This window comes from Rhyacophila brunnea, unplaced genomic scaffold (assembly GCF_057557595.1).
Source record: "Rhyacophila brunnea isolate RB1 unplaced genomic scaffold, BYU_Rbru_1.0 scaffold_12, whole genome shotgun sequence".
NCBI lineage: Eukaryota > Metazoa > Arthropoda > Insecta > Trichoptera > Rhyacophilidae > Rhyacophila > Rhyacophila brunnea.
The window spans coordinates 38,298,315-38,322,964 of record NW_028232774.1 but is presented as its reverse complement, the minus strand read 5'-3'; the positions used below and the strand labels follow the sequence as shown (position 1 = coordinate 38,322,964).

Sequence of the window (24,650 nt, the reverse complement as noted above, 5' to 3'; positions counted from 1 at the left end):
GGCTTAAAAGTGCTAACTGTCTCTCCAATCTCATTCTTCAAGAGTACGCGAGACGCGATGTTGTCATTTTATGTTATTTTGACAGGTAGTGATAATCGGTTAACCTCAAAGTGAGTATTAGTTCATTAAGCGTTTTTTTAGGTGTAGGTATATCTAATACTGACTTGTGGGTCTATTCTATACTTATCGACCGCTAAAGTGATAACGTGATAGATATTATCAAATTTAGGGTAGGTTTGTATCAATTACAATACGTTGGTTAGTATTGTTGCAAGAGGCGCTGTTAAAATGTAACGCTTATTGCAACAAGTACAACCAACGTATTGTAATTGTTACAATAAGTGCTAATACTTTGATACAAACCTACCCTAAGTTTGATAATATCTATCACTTTAGCGGTCGATATGTACAGAATAGACCCACTGATATGTTGAGCGACTGGCTAATAACCATTTCTTGTAAAACAGTATGCAAGATCCACATCTGAATCACAGAAAAACAGTACTTTTTAATTCCGAAAGGTAGACAGTGTCACGAATATCATTAGTGTTGGGGTCCACGACCCCCTATGTAGGCTTTGAATTGATTTCTGTCTGCGAAATTGTCACCCCCCGTGAAGCCTTCACCCCTCATTCAAAATTTAATAAAGACCCATTAAATACCTATATCAAAAATGTACGATTCTCTAATACGGTCTGGCTTTCTGCAATAATTTACAATAATATATAATACGACATTTTTGTTTATATTACTGATGTTTTTTATTTATTATTATGTGCCTATTTTTCGTTAGCATCGACGTTGACATATCGCATATGGCTGTTGACGTTAAATATAGCGCTTTTTTCATATTTTGACTAGTTAAAAAAAACATTAGTTTTTTATAAATAAAGTTACCGGCCTTGCTTTTTGATACCAATCTAGTAGAGTAAGCATGGCTCCCACAAATTGGGGGCTGACAAGGCTCTAGCCTGGGGACCCGGGCTCAGGAAGGGCCCGGCGTGGCGAATCGACCAGATAAGTGATTTAAACACACATCACAAATTTTCTCGTCTAGTTTCTCGTCTAGCGCAATTTATCTTCAATATTATTATTGTTTAAAATTATGTGGTTGTACGATACAATTTTTAATTGTGTATTTAGATGAATTCAAATATACAAAAAAACTCTAAATATAGTTACACATTAATTTTACCGCGTACACCATTTGAAAAAACGCTACTGTAGAGCGTCACACTGCCTTTATCGTTAGCGATAGGTAGGGGGCCCGTCAAGGATCCTAGCCTGGGGGCCCGCTTCAGGGTGTGGGGGGCATGAGAGTAAGTATACCTATACTTTATGACTTTGCAATTTTTGTGCACTTTTTACCACACTGATACGCCCCTTTGCCTGATCGCAATAAGTCAAAATCTAGGTATTCACATTTTTTCATTTTTGATTTATTTCTTCGACAAAAATCGAATTATGTAGTTCTGCGGTTTTTTTTTAATTTAGAGAAAAACTTTTTTTTTTTTTTTATTAATTATAAGTTTTACCTGGGATATTTTTATCAATGAAAGTTGACAATTCTACAAGTTAAATGCATAATAGTGACTCTGAGGCCTTGTCCACATGGCGCGCTTTGACTCGCGCGGATTCCAGGTACATGTGACCTCATTAAGCCGTCCACACGCACTCGCGCCGTGAAGACTGTCGCGCGCGGTCGAAGTACATGTGACCTCATTGAGCCGTCCACACGCACTCGCGCCCTGAAGACTGTCGCGCGCGATCGAAGTACATGTGACCTCATTGAGGCGTCCACATGCACTCGCGGCAAGACACGCGCCATGTGGACAAAGCCTAAAATTACTACTACCTTACCTACTCCTTTCTTTTGAGACATGTTTTAACGTTTAACCCAATATTTTCTTTACCATAATGATCTCATATTGATTGCGTTGATCTTTGCATCGCTTAGTGAGACATTTATGTACAACTAAATTTACAATCACAATGCACGTCTGTGAAGTATTATGAAATTGAATTATTAGCGGAGATATTCTATATATCGAAACTTAGCTATGCATTTCTAAGTACATTCAAGACCTGTGGGGTAGATTTTATTTGAAATAATACAATGGGACACCGTGAATTATTATTGAAGGGGATGCTAGATCATTGTTATTTTTTCTTTTATGTTCACACTATCAAACATGCAATGCACTGAAAGACCAAGAGAATTTTATGGGTCATTATGCTATTATTATAATGGATACTTGGATAGTTTTACGTTTATTTTCCCCCAAAGCGACTATCTAAAACTTTTTCCTAATATATACCACAATGGAAAAATTACACGAAGTGTCTACGAGTCGTATATTCACGTCGATATTCGTGAGCAATCGTTAATCGCAAATAATAATTAGGTACAGTTCAGTAGCGAAGGGTGGAGGGAGGCTGTTAAGATTCCACATACATATCGCACACTAAACTTTGTCAGTAAATCGTATTTGTTTTTATTTAACTAAGCTACAATGGGGTGTGTATATAGTGTTTGCCAGTTTGCCTAATCCGATCCATAGTAGATAAATAAATATATAAGATAAATATCTAAAATTATGCCATTAACCCATGCATAATTTTAAATATTTAATAGATGGAAGAATATTTTTTATCGAATACGGTTTGGTTTAGTCAGAGCTTAATTAAATTTAAAAAAAACTAACCTCACCATTTGTAATACGTATTCTTAATTCAACAAAAACAAATAAGTATGTTCTGAAAAAGTGTGCACTGTTTTTGTCGGATCGCCCATAGCATACCTAAACTATTATGGCTTGGTAGAGGCAGGGCTTAATTGAATTTTAAAAACTAACCAGCACCATCTGTAATTTGTGTTCTTAGTTCAATGAAAACAAATAAATATTACTGACAAAGTTAGGTGTGAACTATTTATGTCGAATCTTAACAGCTTATCCTGGACGTTTCAACCCTTTTGAAAAACCTCAGAAACTAATCTATTATAATATAAATCGATGATGATGATATACTGAGTGGCATTCGAACCGGGTGAATGTTCTTATATTCTGTTAGATACGACGAAATAGTGAAAAATAGTTCTAATACCACTCAGTCAATTTTTTTTTTGTGATTTTACCGAGGCTTTGACTGCGACTCGCTGTCATATCGCCTCTTCTCTTCTAGAAGGAGATCCGTCGATCAGGTCTCCTATTCTGTTAAATAACTTTACAATTTTGCCTAGCTCTTCCGTCTTACCCACCGCCAGGACACCCTTCAATTCGTCGACATTCTCATAGATATCCGCAATTCGCAACTGTACTCTGTGAATTTCATATTTGGGGCATTGCAATGCTATATGTACAATGTCCTCTAAAACATGACATTCATCGCAGAGCTGCGATTCGCTTCTTCCCATGAGGACATCAAATATGTTGCCAATGGTGTGCCCTGTTGTTAGCCTCAGTATTAACTGAAACACATTCCTCGTCAAAGAAGACTCTGCAAACCAGGGCACCTCTCGTGGTGATGGTAGAATAGACTTACTCCATTTCCCCTTGTCTAATGATGCCCTATGGTGAAAATCTATCCACATACTATGGCACATTTTCTTTATAGCCTCATTCCAGCCCAGGAAATTTATTTTCTTATAGGTATGTTTCTAATATATTTTTTTTAAATTGGGTAGGTATTTTTAATGATATAGAATCTAGCATTCTTAAAATCTTGTATATATTCAGTATTGAAGAAAGAATTTAGAATAAAGAAGAAGAAGAAGGTGAAATAATATATCACCACTGTATAGACCGATAATTGCCGTAACCCTCCCTTTTCACTAAAGTCACATTTTAATGGTAATGGACTCAGTGCATACTTACACGAACTGGCCAAGTATCATAAATCCCAAAAAAATATTTCATATCAAAATAATTCAAAACAATTTTTTAAGCCATTTGTAATGTAACTTGACAAAAAATATTCCTGCCAAATGCTGTGACCCCCTCTAAACTAGGGAATCCAATCCCGAGCCAAAATTCTGATCCCGGGATTTCGGGATTACAATTTGACAATCCCGGGATCCCGGGATTGGCACTTTTTCCATTGTTAGTATAAAAATTTTATATTTACAAATAACATTGAAATCCAGTATAAATTATACTATTTAACACATTTATTGTTAATTTTATATATGTTCAATCTTGGAAATACATAAGTTTAATGGAGTAAATAATATTGTAATATAAATAATAATGTGAATTAAATATGAGATTGCTGTTTCTGATAGTAAAGACTTGATGAATAGGTTAGCGAGATTTAAAATAATAAAGCAAATCATGGTGTACTTATGGCCTTTCCACTTCATAAATCTAATTATTCAGCCAAACGTATGAGATAATGGTGGAATTACTTCGTTAATAGTGCGAAGCATTGTTTTTTCTAATCTTTCTCATTTTTATTAATTTATGTGAAAACATAAAATGAATCGGCAACTTACACATGGGTATAAATCAAACTTCATTCAAACTCAGTTTATTTCTAATGTAGTTATTTGTTATTCAAAGTATTTTATCTGTTATATTTTCGTTTTTATTTTATTTTCCATGAAAATTGATAAAAAAATCAATCCCGGGATTCATAGGTATCGAAAACAGCTCGGGATCCCGGGATTGGAATCCCTACTCTAAACGTAAGCCATAGGGTACGTACAGAGTCATCATTATCAGGGGCGCGACAACCCGGTGTGGGCCTTGGCCTCCTCCAACAGCTCCCTCCACCTGTCCCTATCCAGTGTGGCCGCTTTCCAATTCGGTACCCCCAGAATACGGCAGTCACTGGCAGCTCCATCCAACCAGCGAATCTTTGGCCTGTCTCTTCTTCTACGCCCTATTGCATTGCTGGACATCACTCTCTTTGCCGGTTCATTGTCATTCATACGGTGCACATGACCTAGTCATCGCAGTCTCCCAATCTTAATTGATTGAACTGCGCTGCAATCTTCGTACTGCCCACAGAGCTCAGCATTATAATATCTTCTCTTCCAGTTGGTGCCGTCCCTGATCGGTCCATATATACGGCAGAGAATTTTTCTTTCAAAAATGTTCAGGGCTCGTTCATTTCGCAGGGTTAATGTCCAGGTTTCCTATGCGTAGTTGAGCACTGGCTTTACAAGTGTCTTGTAAAGAGTGCTGTTAGTTCGGCGAGATAGTATGTGGGACTTAAAATGTCTTAACAGGCCAAAGTAGCATTTATTCGCAGACATGATTCTCTTGTACGTACAGAGTAATCCACTCAATTTGTAATAAAATAATATACTTACATATATAAAATAATAAATAAATATAATAATAATAAGTAAATCCAATGCCCACAGTTTTTATCACTTCCTGAACAATTTTATATTTGTGGGTTACGCTACTTTGCCTGTACAGTGAAGATATGTCATAAATGATGCTATCTAACTATTGTATTGTGGTATTTAGGGTGACTATAATTGTTATTATAGTATCCTGTCGCGATCTTAAATCAATGAGAATTCAGATACAGCATGACAGGTGATATTTGAAATAAGAACAACAAAAATACGCTCTGCTTTTGACATGTTTTGTTGCGGGTTTTTGGTCATGTCTACAAATACGAGTTCGGAAAGAAATTTTCTAGGCAAAATGTGCTAGAAAAAAAAACCAACCGATCGAAACACGAATCCGCCTTGAATCTCGATATGGAGGTGCAACGCGGTGCGGTGATGTTTTGCTACATATTTTCATTGTCGGATCGATTTATCGATAGGCTGACTGACCCATATTTCTTATTCGTTTGCGAAGATAATTGGTAGCATTGAAAAATGTTATAAATGAGAAAATAGAAAGCGACCTATGTCTATGTAATGTTTGTGACTCACGGGTCTTTGTTATCGTAGTAGATTTTTGGGTTATCACTTTCAACAGTGGACAACACCTGAATGGCAATCTATGATATCAGAATGGCGACAGGAAAATATTGATTGAATTTCAATTTATTTTTGAAGTTATACTTCTTTTGGGGCGTTTGGCAGAGAGTGAAATTGCGTTACGAAACTGCGCGACATGTTTTGGAAAAAGGTCCCCGCCTCCGCAACCGTTATGTATAATATATGCAGTCACGTCGATGCGCGACCGTGTGCCAGTTCAAAGAGTTTAAGCCCTCATTTTTGTCCCGAGCGGAGCCGCATGGGGCTGGTGATGCAACCTTGCACCGAAGTGCAAAAGTAAATGGATTTTATTTATTTATCGGCAACTATCAAAGTGTCTTTAGTTTGACGAGTCGCAAGGGGAGTCGGTATGAAGTTAGCTGCGAATCAGTCAGCTGTATACAATCGCAAGTTTGATAGTAGAAGTATTCCGTTACGAATTTATTATTGTCGGCCATTTGCAATTCCTTACAAAAACAAACTATTAAACGTCAGAGTGACAGTCGTTACCCTAAAAATAAAAACAATGAGAAATAATTATATAATTTAGTAATATAAGTGAAAGTAAATAAACCAACGGCGCTCCAATAAGCGGTCCCTTTTCTTGAGTGCGTAATTTAACAAGATAATTAAGAGTTAGTCGACGAATCTAGGTTATCACAAGTTTTGTTTTTGTTTTGTTACGCTAAAGAAGTATAACTTCTAATTTTTTTGATTTTGATAGATGAGTTTAATGATAAATACTACACTTATATTAACACATCTTTTACAAACGTAATCTGCTCAATGCTGCATAAGACATTTTTTTATATCGATATTACGACCGGTTTTTGTGTAAAGGAATAGTTTGACTTTAAAAGTTGACGAATAACAGGAATATATATTTATAAATAATTACAAGATAAAAAGAACATTTTATATACAACGTTGTTAAATTTTCTGTTCAATTATTATGCTCAATATGCTCAAACTTGTACCTACTTGATATGAAGTAAATAAAAAACAAACAAACAAACATACAAATATATAATACTGAAATGTCATTTTGATTTCCATAGTACGCCGACTTTCCACCCACTTAGCAACCAATAGTAGTGGATTGGATTACGGATTTCTTCCGAAATAACTTTTCATACAAAACAGAATTAACTGAAAATGAATTCAATATTTCTTAAAGATGGCTAAAAGTATTAAAAGAATGTGTTCATCGTGTTCTGATATATTCTAAAAGTTTCAAATGTCTAGCTAGTCGGGAAGTTGGTTAAAAATCGATTGCAAGATTTGTACTGGATAAACAACCACCGGACAAATAAGAATACGAGCTAATAAAAACGTTGTAATAATACTGATAATAAATTAGGTTATTTGATTTGTGGATTTTTTTATAATTCGAAACGAGAAAGGGCTTATAATTAAGTGGTTTTATAAATCCATATGTCAAGCGATCTGGGATCTGATTTTGACAGCTGAATAGTGGTACCACTCCTTTGAGAAATAATCATGTGCAAAAAGAAAGGTTCAGGCTTTGTATCAAGAAGGCTGCTGAAGGCAGTGATAGTATCCATGATATTGTAAATCTGAGTGCGACATGATTTAGTTAGATTTGAATTTGCCTCGCTTCCTCATGCACGCTATACTATTTTTGGATGTATTTGCGATATATCCCTCTTTAAAGTTTTTTTTTGTTTTGTCTGCGAATCATTTTTAATGGGTTGCTGAAAAAAGCAACAAAGACTCGCACGAAATGCTTTCCGTTTGCTCATCACAGAAAGTGAAGCCTTTTGTTTGTTTGTCGTCGAACAAAAAAAGAAAACTGCCAAACAATCATCCGTCGAGCAATTTATTTTTCCTATTTTCCACCCCTTTTACTTTCGCTTTACCATTTTTTGTGATTTTCGCCAAGCCTGTATGACCCCTTTTTATGTAAGGGCTGAAAATAGAAAATCTACCAATCATCTGGTACGTACATATTTATACCTACCTACTAAAATCTACGCAAAGTTTTGCACTTTGCACATGATCGTTGTGGAAAAATAAGTAATAATATTTTGCGAAAAATATATTAGCAACATTGGAAATTGTCCTAAAAGGCATTTATCGCTCTAAAGAGACCTGTGATGGAAATGAGACTCCAGATCAATCAAGCCAAGATTATGTACATCCATGCGAGTGAGTCTCCTTCAAGTCCATCGCTCACGATACAAGGTTACCCATTAGAGAAAGTTGACGTATTTATATTATATGGCAGTGGTGGCCAAACCGTGGCACATTGGATGATTGATTACAAGTGGCGCATTGCATCTTTGCGCCTAATTATTCTTCATTCATTGGATCGACATACAGCCTAACAGATGTAAACAAGCATTTTCATCCATGAAATTGATTAAAAGCAAAACAAGGTCGCGAATAACTGATTCAAATTTGAAGAATTCTCTGCGATGCTCTCAGTAACAAATTTAACACTACACATTGAAAAACTAGCAAAATCCAAACGCTCAAAAGCTCTCCTCTATCTCTCTTATCACATCACATTCAACAACTGTGGTCCAGAGTTATCTTCACACAATGATACTCTGCGGCAGCTGTAGCACCATCAGCGGGGTCCACGATAGCGATCACCCTCTAGTCAGTCTAGTCCAAGAGATCATTTCTGACTTGTGGATTGGTGCTCCAATAAACGTGTGTTTTTTGAACTGGCATAAATTAATTAATTTAATTGCGTCATTGAGTTATCTCTTTTCCTCCCCTAAGCGAAGCAGATCCTACACCAATCGCTATTTTCCAACCCCAACCGTGAACGTAAGAAGGTAGAAAAGATGCTTGAGTTGTATGGCGCATCTGAACTTGTCTGTGAAAAAAAATGGCGCATGGTATGCAAAAGGTTGGCCACCCCTGAATTATATACTATATGGGATCACGCGTTACTCCTCAAAACGACACCGGGTAAGAAGTTCAGGTGCTTTTAATCGATCAGTCTCCGTTTCAGTCAGTTAAACTGACGTAAATGCAAAACAGAAGTGGCCGACTGAAACTGAAACGGAGACGAGACAGGATGGGTTTTCTATCGGTTGTCGTGTAAATTACTATGTTACCGTATTTTTCATACTACTTTTCTAATTTCGATTTAAATATTATTATATCTTCAAATATAGGTACTGCATTATACTAATCAATGTGTTTAGAACATTATTATAAGTACTATTTATTTTTAGTTAATAAAAAATACGCATAGTAAAGTAGTACAAAAATATACATAGTCGTTTCCCATCTGAATTGTCAACTGAGACTGAACGGACAACTAAACTGATCATCTAAATATACCGCCGTTTCAAAACTACACGGACCAAAACGGAAACCTCTTAAGAAAGAAGACGTCTTAAAGGACCTTTAAAATAATAATTGGGAACAGTGGCGGCCGGTGATAATAAAATTAGGGAGTGCAAATAAAGAGTTGGCCTTTTCCGTATCGTGGATTCGAAAAAAAAGCAATAGTATTCGTCGCGGAGGCAGGCTTTTGCTTAAATGTAGAATGCGTCTTGCAGTTAGGGGCTGAGAAACTAAACGCTTACATTCACTGACTGCATTTATTTGTTGCCAAAGATACAAAGTCCGAATCTTTGGTATGATAAGTATGATACAAAGGGAATACGAATGCCGACACCGGACATAGTTGCTGCGTTTGACACTCACAACGGCTATAACTTCCATAAAACATAAACGGTGCAAGTATTTTAGACAATATGTCATTGTCTCGAATCGATGTACCTACTTTGGTATGAATCAGACATAAGCGAATCAAAAAACGAAGTAGTTTTTAAGATTGTCCAGTAGCATTTATTACGCTATCATCTAGTCACACAATCATCGTTTTTATTTCTACGATATTTACTTTAGAGTGTTTAGACCCAAGATTTTCATATTTTGTTTTGTTTGACATGGCTTTCAATTGATCAAGAAAATATTGTCCGTTTAAATTAAATCTTTGAACGTCTTTTAGGCCATCCATGGACTGAAACCGTATGCGGTTTCGAACCGTGTGCCTGCCATACGAAGCTTATCTTTTCTGTTCACGGAAATATATTTTCACAAAGTATTTATTGTAAGCATCTGATCGTATCCGTTTATTCTCTTTTATTTTGTTAACTGTCAATTCATGGTGAAACTGAATTGTATTGTTGTTTTTATTTAATAAAACGCAATTTTTTTATAGTACTTATTCCACTTTAATACTTTAATTAATTAAAGTGGAATAAGTACTATAAAAAAATTTCGTTTTATTAAATAAAAACAACAAGTATCCGTTTATACCATACACTTACAAATTTAGTGAAAATATATTTTCATGAACAAAAATCATAAGTTTAGTATGGCACACGGATCTAATAGGCCATCCATGGACTGAAACCATGCGGTTTCGAGCCGTGTGCCATACTTAGCTTATATTTTCGGTTTATGGAAATATATTTTCACAACGTACCTACCTATATTATAAGCATCTGATCGTATCCGTTTATACCATACACTTCCACTTACAAATTTAATGAAAATATATTATTTTAGTTTAGTTGCTACACAGAGAGTGCTCTTCAAATGATGTGTTTTTTGCGTTTTGGTGTATTTTAATGTTAGGGGGAAGTCTTTACCTACCAGAGGCACCTAGCGGAAAAATACGAAGCTTGCAATTTGAGATATTTTATTGATAATTATTTACAATTTAAACTGTCTTAATTAATAAATATGTATCTGAAAGTCAAAGTCAAAGATAAACTTACAATTACAAAAAAAATGTTATAAAATGTGAATTTGTTACAGAATCCCATCTTTCTATTAAATATTATTTTATGATCATATTTGTTCTTAAAATTTAGTTTATTCAGTCTTGTATAATGTTATTAAGAGAATTTTTGACTAATACATAGTTTTAATATTTATTTTAAAAAACATCGATTTTTTATAAAAATATAAATGTGTGTAATATAAATATTTGACGTTTTATTATACTACGCTATCGAGTGTATTGTTATTAATAAGATAGGGTTTTTACTAATTAGGTTTTTTACTGACACTTCAACTATTCATAATTTGTTTGTTGTATTTTTTGTGACCTTTGACTTGATACGTAGGTAATGGAGTTTTTACCTACTTTATTGTATTGATTTATTATATAAGCTAGATTTAAGAGTGTTCGTTGTTAGCGTGTGTTTGCCTTTGGTGAATGTACACGGCGCCTGAAGATGCCGAAAGGCGAAACCCGTGTCGCAAAAAACGACTTAAATGGAATAGTACAAAACTTAAATCCATTAGAATTTAAATGTGTATAACTTGAAATCCTTTTTATTTATCAAATCGAGCTTCAGTATTGGGACTATACCAAAATAAGCTTTGATATAAATAAAAAAGGATCTCAAGTTATGCACATTTATATTTTTTTTTTAAAATCGATTTTTTAAATAAATATAAGTAATAAATATTAAAACTATGAATTAGCCAAAAATATCTTCATGCTACTCAAGGATAATTATGTGAATGGCTCTGTGTTCATTGTTCCAGGCGGACGCGTCGCTAGACATGGCGGAGAGGGACTTCTGCCAGGCCTCCCTGGAATATGTCTTCCTGCTGCAGGAAGTTCAGGAGAGGAAGAAGTTCGAATTTGTGGAGACATTACTAGGCAAGTATCTTACATTCTCTATTAGGGTACTGCCGTTCACCCTTTTAATTAAACTAATTTATAATAATATTCAATGTTGCCTGAAATACAGGTACCGACTTTTAAATTGAAAAATATCATTTACGCTTACGACATAATATTATGAAACTATTTTTAATTTTTACAAACACGTCATGTTTCGTCTAAATTGCTTACATTATCAACATCACATACAGCATTAGCCGGGGTTAATTCACTGCCGAATAAAGCCCTTTCTTAGCTCCTTACACATTTTTCGGTTCTTCCCTTCTTGGTACCACCTTTTTATGTCGAGTGCCGCATGATGTCGTAGTTGATGGATGCAGATTAATTGATCATGCATTTGACAAAAATTAGGTACATACATGTCTTTTGTGCAACGTGTGTTCGACTAGTGACTAAAAAACATTTCCTTTAATCAAACTCTGCCAATTTAACCACTACTATTTTAATTTAATAATACTTTATATTTATTTTAACCGAATGTAATCAGTTACGTCAATCCTGCTGATTTTAAAAACGCCCTTTGGTCATTCAGCCCTCACTTAGCAATTTTTTTAGATCTGTTTATTTCTTGTAGGTATCTCTGATGTTTTGGTTGTACTGCATATAGGTGTACCTATTCGTTTGTTGGCTTCACAATTATACATGCTTAGTTTTGACTGGTCACATGTAAATTGTACGTAATGCCGGGTCCACACTTGCAACATGTTGCGCGACAACCTCGTTAAATTTTACGATAAGTATGATAATTATCGTAAAATTTCTTAAGCAATTATCATAAGTATCGTAAAATTTAACGAGGTTGCCGCGTGACATGTTGCCAGTGTGGACCCGGCATAAAGCATTTCACCGTGACACAGTTCGCCGTGAGCTTTCTTACCGGAAAAAGATGGCCGTATATTATACGGTCTCCAATTTTATTAGATTCAACATGGATATTAATTCAATTTTCATAGCTGATTTTGGCAAAATTCATGAATTCAAGATTGAAAACCTAACCTAACAGATAATCCAGTATCTCGGCTATTTTCAAAAATTGTTTGCTTCTGCCTGCCCGTAAATAGTGTAAACCGTGTTTTATCTAGACATCAATTTTATGTCAGTACCGTACGACCCGTAGAGGTTGGACGGTCTTTAATATCATCATCATCAGCCGGGGTCAATCCACTGCTGGATGAAGGCCTCCCCAAGCTTTCTCCAACTCTCTCGGTCCTGTGTCGTTCGCTGCCACGTATTTCCGCCGAACTTTACCAGTTCGTCAATCCAGCGGCGTTTAGGGCGACCCTGTGGCCGTTTCGTACCCCTTGGGTACCATTGGATGACGGCATTTGTCCAGCGGCCGTCCTTTCGGCGAGCAATGTGCCCCGCCCGTCTCCATTTCAGCTGTTTGGCAACGTCTATTACATCGCGTCTGCTTCCTAACCCATTCGTTTTCGTTTTTTTCTTCTTTTAATATACGGACATATATTTCTGATACCACATTTCACGGTGAAGTGTGATACGGCGAACTGCATATGTACAAGTTGCCGGACACGGTTTTGACTACTTATGTCTGTCTACTCAAATGTCAGAATTTTTTAAATTCATCTTGTCGTAATTCATAAACATGTTTTTTTTGTTTTTCCGAACAATGTTATGGAGACATCCTGAGATAGCAGTGGCGAAGGGTGGAGGTAGGCTGTTAAGATCCGCCATAAATATTGCACACTAAACTTTGTCAGTCATACATACTTGTTTTCATTGAAATAAGACTACATTTTACAGATGGTGTTTGTAAGTTTTTAAAATTCAATTAAACCCTGCTAAAACTAAGCCATAATATATAATAGTCAAAAAATACTCGTATATCTATAAAATATCTAAAATTATGCAATTAAATCATACATTAATTTTGATATTTTATAGATAGAATAATATTTTTTATCTACGTATTATAGTTTGGTTTAGGCATACCTTGATGAATTAAAAAAATGAACCAACTATGTGTGTAATACGTATTCTTAATTTAACGAAAACAAATAAGTAAGAATGAAAAAATGGGCACAATTTTGTCATATTGTCTAAAATATACCAATACTATTATGGTTTGGATGAGACAGGGTTTAATTGATTTTTAAAACCCAACTAATACTATCTGTAAATTGTAGTCTTATTTCAATAAAAACATATACATTTGACTGAAAAAGGTTAATGTGCACTATTTATGGCGGATCTTAACAGCCTACCTCCACCCTTCGCCACTGTGAGATAGCAGTAGCTTTATTGACTTGCCATTTAATTTCACCATCGAGATTTTGACAGATTAGGTACTATATCCGCCCCAGAAATCTGTACTGCATATGGATAATCATATCCTGTTCTACTGGTGTGTTTTGATTCACTCGTTGATACACGAGTTGATATTTTTGAATTCCTATTCCAGGATTTATGTTTGGCTGGCTGACTTTCTACCATCAAGGACACGAGGTGCACAAAGACTTTAAGCCCTACATGTCTGATCTTCAGCTCAGGATACAGAAGGTAAACGATTTATTAACAACATTAAAATGATAACTGAAAATAATATGTTTTTACTGAAGTGTGACTTTTTGTTTGTGAGATTTATTCGTTTTCATAAAACTAATGTTAGCTTGTGATTATTTCTCGCATTTTTAATTCTGGAGAATTTATAAATATTTAATTCTTGAGAATACGAGAAATTAAAATCTCTAAATTTCATAAAAATAATCTCGAGAAATGAGAATTAAGTTTTCTCACAATTTCTTGAGAATTTTTCACAACCTCTACCTACCTACACCTGCAGAGAAGCTGAAAATTAAAAGGATTCAAGTGTACCACTGACCAAGTTGAGTAAATCGACTTTGTATGCGATTTTTAATTCTATTTAATATTTTGAACATTAGAAAATAAATGATGTCTTATTTTCAAATATTTTTAACTATAATTTTAAGAAAATATAATTATTTTATTAGGTTATTAGGTTATTAATGTTTGGAGAGCGACAAGTCAAGGGAAAACATTCAAATTAGATACATTGCTATCGAAATAATATCATTATTTTATACACAAGAGTCGATGTAGTGTAATCCAATGTTACAAATACAATGGTTTTGAAAGTTTGATTTTTTGTTAATTCGACGTTATCTGAGGTGTTTACGTTGACAGCTAATTTCAGCGAGTTCTGAGTTGTAGTTGACCGTTCCGAAGATCGGTTAATAGCCTGAAATAGCTGTCTACAAAAATAACTCAGTTAAAATAGAATTAACAAAAAAAAACATTTTTTTTAAAACCTTTATAATGAATTTCTACCACGTAAACGACATTTAAATTCAAGTTTCAATCCTGTTTCATCCATAATGATAGATATCAGTTGCGAAGGGTGGAGGTAGGCTGTACATGTATCTATAAACACATAATCGCAGATTTAACTTTGAAGTTCACTTGTATTCATTTAATCCTCAGCACCTCATATATGGCTTTTGACATTCATTAATAATAATATTACATACCGTGTTCCGATGCTGTGAATGATTTTGACGCTTAATGAGATATCCGATTCAGTTCCGAACAGTAACAATATAATATTATGTAATGAGATTTCGTGTTGTGTTTGAAATTAACATTGTTTGTGCTAATTTATTAACCGATTCATTTCCAGACCCGGGGGAATTTCGAAGAGACCAGTAAAAAGACAGAGTCGCTTATGAAAAAAATGATGGAGATGAGACAAATGGTTGGTTTTACATAATTTCATTGTTTAGCTTGTTTTTTTTTGTATTGAAACCTATAACATCCCATAGTAGAGTCGTTGGTAGGGGCTATCTCTAAAAGTGTGGATGTATTTCGTATACCGTGTTTGACAAATATTAGACATTTTTTCAATGTGTGATGATCCAGAGTGATGTCCTAATTAGTTGGTCAAAGCTAATAGCCATTCTTTGTAAGAAGTCTATTCTGTGTAGGAGGGTGAATGACTATTTACTTAGGTATTTTTTGAAATCAGTGACATCTGGAACCCCACAAGTATAATCTTCCAAAAGTTCCATGCAGTCTAAGACCCGTTAAACACGGGACACCTGTGTGGCGAGATTCCGCATTTACACGTAACTGAATGGGCGCGTTAAGACGAGAACACACGAGTGTCGCGTTCATTTACCTATATGTAAATCCGGAATCTCGCCACACCGGTGGCTTGCCACTGGTGTCCCGTGTGAAACGTGTCTAATTCTTGGCAAAGTATAGTTGTAAAGAATTTTAAGTGACCATAACGGGAAATAATTACAAAATTTAAATTGTGCTATAGCTGTATCAATATATCATGGCTGCAGACTCTTAGCGACGATTTATAAAACTACAAATCCTCCTGCTCATGTACATATACCATATCCGATCCTAAGATGATCAAATTGGCCTCCGCTTAGTGGATGTTGTATTTACAGGTTTATTTGTCTTTTATATGAGAAACGGATGTCAGCCACTAGCTCAACCTATTAGGTTCATATATTCTCACTCCAAACACACATTGAAAAATATTATATTGTGTTTTCGCCAGACGCAGGATTCGAACGTGGGACCCACGACATTATAAGCCGACGGATTAGCCGCTCGGCCATCATGAGCGTCATTTTGAATCATGGGTAATTGTTAAAAAAATATATGAAATGTCGGAATGATTGCTGATTTTCGTTTACTTTATTGAGATTGTAGCTGTTCACTTGGTCAGAAACAATTTCAAATCGTAGATAAAATTTTGTGCGGTAAGAAATGGCGAAAATTTGGATTAGAACAAATTACGAATTATTATTAAATTAATAGTATTCTACGAATTATTCAAGAAAATGAAGGAAACATTTCACTACCTATTACTAACTTTAATTTTTAATTTGTACATAATTAATTTGAATCCACATTTTAATTGAAAGTGATTTACTTATTGTTGCAGAAGCAAGACGATCCTAGTCGGCCACCAATCGGGGTCGGCTACACCAGAGCTGGTTATTTATTTCTAATGGAAAAGAGTAAGTTTCCAAATTCAGTTTAATTCCTTATTTGATATAATACAAGGTTTCACACGGTTTGGACATCACAACATCAGACTGAGTTACATTTTGTAAATTCAGGTTTATTCAGTTTTCTCTACACAGTATATTGAAAATTGGTTTTGAAAATTATTTTGTCTCCTAGATGATATCACAATTTTTTCTTGTGCGAGCAAGATAAACGCTCTAAAAGTTAACACAGCCAAGAGATGTACTGTTAAAACATAGCACTTTTTAACAGTTTAGACGGTTAACTTATTGTGACAATTAACCGCCTCAATATATCATCATCATCATCAGCCGGGGTCAATCCACCGCTGGATGAAGGCCTCCCCAAGCTTCTTCCAACTCTCTTGATCCTGTGTCATTCGCTGCCACGTATTTCCGCCGAACTTTACCAGTTCGTCAATCCACCGGCTTTTAGGGCGACCCGGTGGCCTTTTCGTGCCCCTTGGGTACCATTGGATGACGGCATTTGTCCAGCGGCCGTCCTTTCGGCGAGCAATGTGCCCCGCCCATTTCCATTTCAGGTTAACGGTTAACTTATTGTAACAATGACCCGCCTCAATACACACATAAATATGATAAACTACCCTCGATACCCGCCGATAGCAGCCTTGTGTATAGAATAGATGCGCTGTAGTCAATAAGCATACACAGATGATTAGGTACACCTACCAGCTATACAGTGGGAACTGTATTGACAATAATAATTATTATTTTTATCTCTTCATTCTTATCACCATCTAATAACTGAGGAATGGAAAGCAAATAAAAATTTCCAGTTGAACGTAAACCTATGTAGATACATATTTCGCAGAAAGTGTACAAATACTGAGAATAACTATGTTAATTAATTCACCTCCTCATTCTTATGAATGCCCAATAACTTTCCCCAAATCCAATATTTACAATTTACATTCTTATGCCGTGTCCACATTGGCAACAAGTTGCTGGCAACCTCATAACAATAATATTTGCATAGTTGTAGATTATTGTCTCATTAATGTAATTACAGTAATACCCTGAAGTTATGCGATAGGTGGGTCCGATGAAAATTGCTCAAAAGATGAAGTCGAATTCGCGTAAGTCGGGGCACAACTTTGCATATAAATACATATAGGTAAATTTTGTTTAATTGGGACAAAGGGCTAAGTGCTAGACCGTAGTGGTTGGCGGGCGGTGGCGCTGCAGCGTCGTGCGCAACTCAAACGTATAACCGTGTGTGAAATTTTCGTAGACAGTGTCTTTTTTTTGGGCATATCACACATGGTTATACGTTTGAGTTATACACGCCGCTGCCGTCCCGCTGCTCGCCCGTCCACTGTGGCCAAGCGCTAACAAAAACACTAGTTTAGAAGAAAAATATTTAAATAAATTGCAGTTCCTTGTACATTATTATTAATATGTACAATATATTAAAAAATAAATTAGTTACGTAAAACAGTTATTTCGATGTCGATGGGTTCATAATATAATCTAACCAAATTCATCTAACGACACAATGCCTTCTTTTTTTCACTCAGAATTTTTATGTAGCAAGCAAATAATTTTTTTATTCCTTGCTTTGTGGCTGTAATGCGTTCTTCGTTGGAGTCGTATGTTTTCTAAAATTTTTAAGCCCTTTTCAATTGAGTCTTTTGTCAAGCTTGCAATTGTCATGTGATTTTCTGGTGGGCTGGGTCTGAAGTGGCGGATAAAGAACCGCGTAAGTCGGGGTATTACTGTTCTGATGCAGGGCTCAAAATGTGCCGGAGCGCACCGGAGCGCCGTTCCTGTTCGTGAAATCGGTAAAATTATCGCTCGTCTCGTGGAAAAAATAATTTAAAACCGTACTTCACTGAAACGGCAAATAATTTTCAACTATAGGTGCGATGAAATTTTGGACTTGCTGGCAATCGGAGAGCGAACGTCGAGCTGTGAACACGTCAATATGTTTCGTGATGGCGACGGGGGTATTAATTCTTAATTCGTGTAAAGATGACTAAAAAACGTTACCCATTTACTTGGAAAAAAAAAACATGTCAATGAATATGTTATTATTGTTACTAATAGAACAATAAACAGAACATTAAATGGACGCATGTTGGATTTATATGACAAATTATATTTCATTCGGCACACGTCATTTGTACAATCCGCGCATTGCCTAGCCACGATCTTTTTAGACCATGCCTCAACTGAGGTATTGCCCTAACCGACTGAGCTAGATAAATCAATAAGAGAAAATCTAACACACTTATTTTTATGAATTGCACATAAAATCTGATAACTGTGTAAAAATATCCTCAGAAAACTGTTGAGCGCTCCGGTTCGTAAACTTTTCCATTTTGAGCGCTGTACTGATGTATGTTTATTATTTGTCATTTCAGAGGCATTCGGAACGACATGGACCAAACAGTATTGTACATATGAAAAAAGCACCAAAGAGTTTAAAATGATACCATTCAACCAAATAACTAGTAAATTGGTAAGTTGAACGACAGTATTTAATTTTTTCTCTATGATTCCTGTCTTTCTTGCTCTACACTGGTAGTGAGGGGCGGGGCAGAGGTACGTTGTTAAGATCTGACATAAATAGTGCACACTAAACATTGTCAGTCATACTTATTTGTTTTCATTGAACTAAGAATACAAATTGCAAATGGTGGTTTTTAAAAATCAATTAAACTCTGCCTTGACCAAACCATAAATATTTATGTATGCTATGAGCGATCCCATATAAATAGTTGACACTTTATCATTCATACACTGTTGTTTTCTTTGAATTAAGAAAACATATTGCGAATTGTGTTAGTTAGTTTTTTAAAATCAAACCATAATGGATAAAAAATATTTTTCTATTTATAAAATATCTAGGTACTGTTCGGTTATCAGGAATACAGCGGAAAAGACATTTTGAAAATAGCCGATAAACTGGATTATTTGTTAGGTTAACCTAACCAAACCTAACCTAACCTAACCCAACCCAACCTAACCTAACCTAAACTAACCCAAACTAACAAATAATCCAGTATATCGGGTATTTTCAAAATGTGTTTTCTGCTGTATTCCTGATAACCGAACAGTACCAATAACTAAAATTATGTATGGTTCAATGGCATAATTTTAGATATTTTATAGATAAACAAATATTATTTGACAATTATCTACTATGGCTTGTATTAGGCAGAGTTTAAAAACTAACTTAATAGTTATCTACACCCTGTAGTCTTAGTTCAATGAAAAAATACGTATGACTGAAAAAGTTTAGTGTGCACTATTTATGTAGGCTCTTAACAGCCTATCTCCACCCATCGCCACTGCTTTACACGCAAGATCATGGTTTAATTTTGAGAATTGAAATTATTGAAACTATCATAAGGATTGCAATATAAATTACAGCAAATATTTTATATTAATATACAATATAGATTTTTGTTAAACACTATTGTTTACCCATACACCTAAGTGCCGATTTCATGTAAGAGTCAAATAAATCTAAGTGTACGTCCTGAGTGGCAGCGTTTGGCGCAGCGTTGAGCGTTTTCCGCAACTCAAACGTATAACCGTGTGTGAAAATGTTCGTAGACAATGTCTTTTTTTGTTATACATTTATACGGTTTTACGTTTGAGTTGCGCAGAACGCTCAACGCTGCGCCGAACACTGGCACTGAGGCCTCACACTAAGTGTAACTTTGTCACATTTCTTGTTGCAGACGACGCCAGCAGACACGATGACCCTGTCGAGCTGCATCCGGCGCATGTCTGAGACCATCGAGAAGCGGTTCTGCTTTGACGTGACAGCAGAGGGCCGCCCCGGCATCTCCTTCACCCTGCAGGCGCTCAGTGAGGATGACCGAAAGGCTTGGATGGACGCCATGGATGGGAAGGAACCGGTGAGCATTTTAACACATTAAATCTGTTGAAAATATCACGGTTCAAATGCATAATAACTGGTGTTAACCTTTTTACTGCATGTAGGTGTATGTATGCGGTACCTTGCACGCCGCGAATTTTATGGCATAAATAAAAAAATAAAATCAATTTACGTTTCAAGTGGTAGTAAAAATGAATTCTGTTACAATTTTGAGTATGTGACGACATTCCCAATATATGTCGTTGTGTTTTCAACATATTTGTTTAAAATAATTGATTTACCCCCCTCGATTTAGCCCCGTTCGGTTAAGCATTTATGAGTATCTTTCATGTGTCAACAAAATTTTCTTGCATGCCGAATATAGGTTCACCACCGCTGCACTAAGCTGTACTAACTGTGGTGTACACATAAACGTTTAAGTAAGCGCGATAAATTGATTGCCTCAAATTGATTAAATATAACATAAAACTTAAATAAATTGATGGTAGATTTTTTTAAACTGGTCATAACGGTATAGTTATTAAATCAATGAATATTCTGTATTTTAAATCAAACTATTTTTTTATTCGACAAATAATTATTCACAAGACTGTAACATTCTTAATTGAACACACATAATTCTCTAACACCTCAAAAACACACCCATTAGAAAAAAGAAAACAATATGGGTGCCTGGCATGATTCAAACCATTCATTGGATTCTGGCCAATGTGCTTAATGTGTTTCCGAATCATAGGTATGTGTTGAATAAAGAATGTTGCATTCTTAAATCTTGTGAATTATTCGTTGATCAAAAAAATAGTTTAATTTAAATTATCAGCTAGTAGGTTTACTAAAATTTGGAGAGATCCTGACGTTGGGTATCAATAATTATTAGTGATTATTGCTAACTTGAATAATCAAAATCAAATATTTAAATCCATAAATGCCGGTTGACAATATTATAAACATACCACATAAGCATGTCAACATAAGCTCGATAGTTTTGACAGAAGACATAGTTAAAGCGATGTCGAGCGAGAGAAAACGATGCAATAGGCAACAATAATTAAATTTACCCTATGTAATTCGTGCGCTGTAAAAGAAATTGCAATACGAGCAATTTCAATCTGAAGTTGTTCAAGTATTATTATTGGTGTAGGGGGCTAATTTGGCTAAAAGTACATTGGCCGTAATTTGATGGATGTCGGTTCCAGTATTCGAGTGTTTTTCAAACATGTGTGTTCTGTGTTTTGTTTTCCATTTGATAAGATGTTCCAATATTTAAAATTGTATTTTGTCTCCAACAGACGTACGCCCAACAATGTGTGATAGCGAAAGCGGAGGAGAGGCCACTTGACGAGGTGGGATTCTATTTTGTGAATAAATGCATCGATGCCATAGAGAGTAGAGGACTGGAAGAACAAGGCTTGTACAGGTTAGTACCTACTGTTTGTTCATTTAATTGTTTATACACCGTATGTACATCAATTGGAAATGAAGAGTGTACAGGCACTATAATACTGTGAAGAGTATTATTGTAATCATCGTTGTTTTAAAATTGAGAACAATGCTTTAATTTGATTCATGGTCCATGGTTATACAACTTTTTCAAGTTTTGAATAACAATTGAATAATTCACAAGATTTATGAATGTAAAATTCTTTATTGAACGTACATAAATGGAGAGATCGTGGTTACCGGTTAGTAATTAAGAATCTAAAGTTATGTTCTTTTTCCTCCACGGCGCTACATCCCGGGGTGGGATTTGGCCTCCTCCACAACCGCTCTCCACTCACTCCGGTCTCTCGCCACACTTCTCCAGTTACCGGGTCTTCCTATATAAAGCCAGTCCACTTCTACGGCGTCAGCCCATATCCTTCTTGGACGGCCTCTGGGTCTCTTCTGTTGGGGTGGCCACTTCGTCATGATCCTTGGCGCTCTAACTTCAGGCATTCTCTCCACATGTCCCGCCCATCGTAGTCTTTGGGACTTACAGTATCTTATGATTGTTTGCTGTTCAATCAGCTCTTCCAACTCGTGGTTCATTTTTATTCTGTAGTTTCCATTTTCCAACGTGGGTCCAAAGATTTTGCGGAGTATTTTGCGCTCGAAGACAGCTAATTTGTTTTCCTCGTTTTGAGTTAAGCACCAAGTCTCACGGCCATAAGTGACCACTGGCCTTATAATTGTTTTATAAATTAGAAGTTAACTTCTTCGGCCTAGAATTTTTGACCCCACCAGTCGCTTGCAGGCATGCCAACATTTATTCCCGGAGATAAGGCGGATTTTTATCTCCTCTGCTGTCTTATTTTGGGTATTTAGGCTGGATCCGAGATACATGAACTTGTCCACCCCTTCATATGCATGCTGTCCTATGTCTATATTCTGCAGCGGTACCTGATCGCGTGTGCTGACCATATACTTAGTTTTTGACTGGTTTATTTGCAGCCCAGTGTTTTCTGCTTTTATTTTATTTTATCTAAAGTTATGTATTAATTTTAAATATTTTATCGATAGAAGAATATTTTTTACTCATTATGGTTTGGTTAGGCAGGGTTTAATTAAGTTTTAAAAACAAACCAACCCTGCAGCCACTGCTGTACGCATACAGTACGATGTTATGTCTTTTCAAAGTGTATTTTGTATGTAGCGTCTTTAAAGTACTGTATTTCGTCAAACATAATAATATTGTATTGCTGACATTCTTTGTCATAGCAAATGTTTCTACAATTACTTTTCTTTTGCTACAGGGTGACAGGAGTAGCTTCAAAAGTAACGAAACTCCTTACAATGGGACTGGACCGCAGGAAACCCTCTCAGGAGCGGCTCGGCTCTGCGTTGGATGACCAAATCGAATGGGAGAGCAAAACCCTTACCAGCGCCCTCAAGACCTACCTCAGAAACCTGCCCGAGCCTTTGATGACACACCGCTTTCATAATGGATTTATTATTGCAGCGAGTAAGTATACTTAGTCATCTGTAAACTATATTTGTATGCGCTGAACAAAAACAGTTTTATGCAATGCTCTTCAGTTGATAGCAGTGGCGAAGACTCCATACTAGGCGATTATTTAAAGCCTACCTTCTTAAGAAAAAATAATTTTTATTGTCATTTTGAAGTATTTATATAATCACAAATAATAATATATTCAATATGCCCAAAGACATCTATCGTATAATTGTCATAATTTTACGATCTTTTCCCATATTTCAATAAACACCATCTATGGCAACTCTCGAAAGTTTAAAAAAATAGAACACACCGCGTTTCGCTTCACATATTGTAAAGGATTATTTTCGCGTGAATCGGCGGGTTTTTCAATATGAAGTTTTTTCTCATTATTTCAAAATGTCTGGTGTCCCGCATACAAATGTACAAGCTGTTTCGTTAGCGCTTACGTCGCGAGAGCACATTTATTCAAAATAATTAATAAGAAGATAATTTAAAAAATAATTTCCATGGGATTCAATCACATAAATATGTATTGATTGTTGTTCAAAATATAAAATAATTTATCTCGTGATTTTTATTTATTTATTAGTTCACTCATTAGACAATTTAGATATCTTATATTGTACCTACCTAAGTCTATGTTTTAAATATAGAAGTATTTTAAAATGTCTAGTTTTACGGGTTAAATTATAAATTGTTATGGAACATAATAATATATATACAACAACGGATATTTTCATAGATGATAGGTAATATATTTTGAGCGTATGTTACGTTTATAAATGTTTAGGAAAATACATAAGTAATTCAAACTAATTGCTTATTTTTATGAACTAATTATAACAAACCAATTAAGCTTTTGAAATTTCTTCGTTTTAGCGTACCTATTCATCAGTAGTAATATTGGGTTATCTTCTTATTTCCCGCAAATATATCTGACAAGCATGGTTACTCCCACAGCCTACCTCTTTCAAAAAGTCACCCTTCGCCACTGGTTGATAGTATTTATGATCTTCTGTTTTATGACTTGTTTTAATCATTTTATGTAAGCTTCGTATATCTCTTTTTTACAGAGCAAGACGTTCGGCAGGTGAGAGTGAATGACGTCCACACCTTAATCCATAACCTGCCCAAGACAAACTTTGAAATGCTGGACATTGTTATAAGCCATCTTAAAAAGTAAG

The 24,650-nt window shown here is 35.4% G+C and overlaps 1 protein-coding gene across 3 annotated transcripts in view; it reads left to right on the top strand.

Moving 5' to 3' along the window:
• The window catches only part of Graf (GTPase regulator associated with FAK), a 243,849-nt gene that overhangs the window by 169,543 nt on the left and 49,656 nt on the right, over positions 1–24,650 (top strand). For all 3 annotated transcript variants that reach the window (XM_085961262.1, XM_085961261.1, XM_085961263.1), the window contains 9 exons: positions 11,495–11,612; positions 14,056–14,153; positions 15,292–15,366; positions 16,576–16,651; positions 19,045–19,142; positions 20,371–20,550; positions 21,821–21,948; positions 23,264–23,472; positions 24,540–24,645. In XM_085961262.1, the coding sequence (XP_085817388.1) occupies positions 11,495–11,612; positions 14,056–14,153; positions 15,292–15,366; positions 16,576–16,651; positions 19,045–19,142; positions 20,371–20,550; positions 21,821–21,948; positions 23,264–23,472; positions 24,540–24,645 (1,088 nt within the window). The remainder of the gene's footprint in view (positions 1–11,494; positions 11,613–14,055; positions 14,154–15,291; positions 15,367–16,575; positions 16,652–19,044; positions 19,143–20,370; positions 20,551–21,820; positions 21,949–23,263; positions 23,473–24,539; positions 24,646–24,650) is intronic.